The sequence below is a fragment of the Halichoerus grypus genome, chromosome 11, assembly GCF_964656455.1.
Source record: "Halichoerus grypus chromosome 11, mHalGry1.hap1.1, whole genome shotgun sequence".
Classification (NCBI taxonomy): domain Eukaryota; kingdom Metazoa; phylum Chordata; class Mammalia; order Carnivora; family Phocidae; genus Halichoerus; species Halichoerus grypus.
The window spans coordinates 13466005-13468011 of record NC_135722.1 but is presented as its reverse complement, the minus strand read 5'-3'; the positions used below and the strand labels follow the sequence as shown (position 1 = coordinate 13468011).

Sequence of the window (2007 nt, the reverse complement as noted above, 5' to 3'; positions counted from 1 at the left end):
TTTTTTGAGATCTGAGACTCAGTATCTCTAGCCAAAGAAGCTTTTCTTTTACTCTAGATTTAGACATTTTCTTTGGATAAAAGCCCCATGTTTTTACTTCATAATGAGTTTGAGACTCGCAAATTACTTGGTGTTTAGGTAAGTAATGTTGGTTACTTTGAATAAACTATAAGATTCATTAGGATGAACACTACTAGATGTACCGTAGGATATAAAGCACTTACATACTCAAGTTCACTTAGTAAACACACAATACATCTAAGTGTAATAAATTGATGTTTGAAAGAAAGAATGAACAAATAAATATCTGGCAAAATTAGAAAGGTCAGAAAAGCTTTCCACAAAGTGGGAGTACTATATATAAAATGTAGACACATAATAAAGTATGATATATTTAGGGAAATGCAAAATTATAGTGATAGGGCTTTAAAACAAACTCATTTTGTTAAATTAAAATTTTTGAGACAACTTTGTTTCTCTTGTGTTATGCAATATAATTTTACAAAAACAACAACCACAAAGCATGTGTATGTGATATAAATACTTAAAACCACTTTTTAATTTTCAGTTTTTTCAAGGCCTCTTTCACATCCTTGTTCCGTAGGCTATAAATCAGTGGGTTTAATGTGGGAATCACAAGGGTATAAAACAATGAGGTCATTTTATCTTGATCAAGAGAGTAGGAAGAACTCGGCCGGAAATACATGAAGAGCATGGTTCCCTGGAAAATCGCAACAGCAGTTAAGTGGGAGGTGCAGGTGGAGAAAGCTTTGAACCTCCCTTCAGCAGAGTGGATCTTCATGACTGATAGGGTTATATAACAATAAGAGATGAGAACTCAAGAAATGGTACTCAGTTCAATGAAGCCAAAAACGGTGAATAATGCCAACTCATTGATCTCTGTATCTGAGCAGGAAAGGAGGTAGAGTGGAGGTAAATCACAGAAGAAATGATTGATCTCATTCGATCCACAGAAACATAAGTGGAATGCTAAGGTTGTGTGTATCAAAGCATCTGCCGTTCCCAGCATGTAAACTCCAGCCATGAGCAGGGAGCACACTCTGTTGGACATGCTGACTGTGTAGAGCAAGGGGCTGCCAATGGCCTTGTACCAATCAAAGGCCATCACTGCTAGAAGTAGACACTCGGAATCAGCAAACATACAGAAGATCAAAAATTGAAGAGCACAGCCCAAGAAGGGGATTGATTTGTTTTTGGCTAAAAGGTCTACCAACATTTTGGGCCCAACTGCTGTGGAATAGCAGAGGTCACAGAAGGAGAGGTGGCTGAGAAAGAAGTACATAGGTGTGTGAAGCTGGGAATCCATTCTAATTAAAATGATCATTCCAAGATTTGCAACAAGATTAATGAGACAAACAACAAGAAACGTTGTAAATAGGGTCACTTTCATCCCAGGGTTATTGGTAATGCCCAAGAAAATGAATTCTGTCAAGGATGTGCAATTTCCTTCATCCATTCTTCTTTATTCTTGTCTAAACTTTTGAGAAAATGATCAATAAAATGATAGATGCACATACAACTCTTCTGACAACCACACAATATCTGTAAATCAGAACACAATTTCTTCCTGCAATTGTCTTGTATACTCATAAAATTACTTGGTCAATAGTCACTCTTTAAAGACACATTACTATCTAATGTGGCAATAATAAAAAATATCTATGGTAGGTGGTTGAGGGACTTTGATCTAAATCTAGATGTCATTTATAAGGTATGAGACTTTCTACAAGCTCTTTCATTTCTCAGAGCATTACCTCCCTTGTGTCAAGGAAGATATTTGGATGAATTGATATCTCATTACATCTTCAAAAATTATATGGAAGGGGGTGCCTATGTGGCTCAGTTGTGAAGCGGCTGCCTTTGGCTCAGGTCATGATCCTAGAGTCCTGGGATCGAGCCCCGCATTGGGCTCCCTGCTCTGCGGAAAATCTGCTTCTCCCTCTCCCACTCCCCCTGCTTGTGTTCCCTCTCTCTCTGTGTCTCTCT

At 37.9% G+C, this 2007-nt stretch overlaps 1 protein-coding gene across 1 annotated transcript; it reads right to left on the bottom strand.

Moving 5' to 3' along the window:
- Positions 1-544: 544 nt before the first annotated feature.
- LOC118543444 (olfactory receptor 5W2) lies at positions 545-1495 on the bottom strand. Its single transcript, XM_036104519.2, is given in 1 exon segment — positions 545-1495. A coding segment is annotated over 1 exon segment (933 nt). The 5' UTR covers positions 1478-1495.
- Positions 1496-2007: the final 512 nt, after the last annotated feature.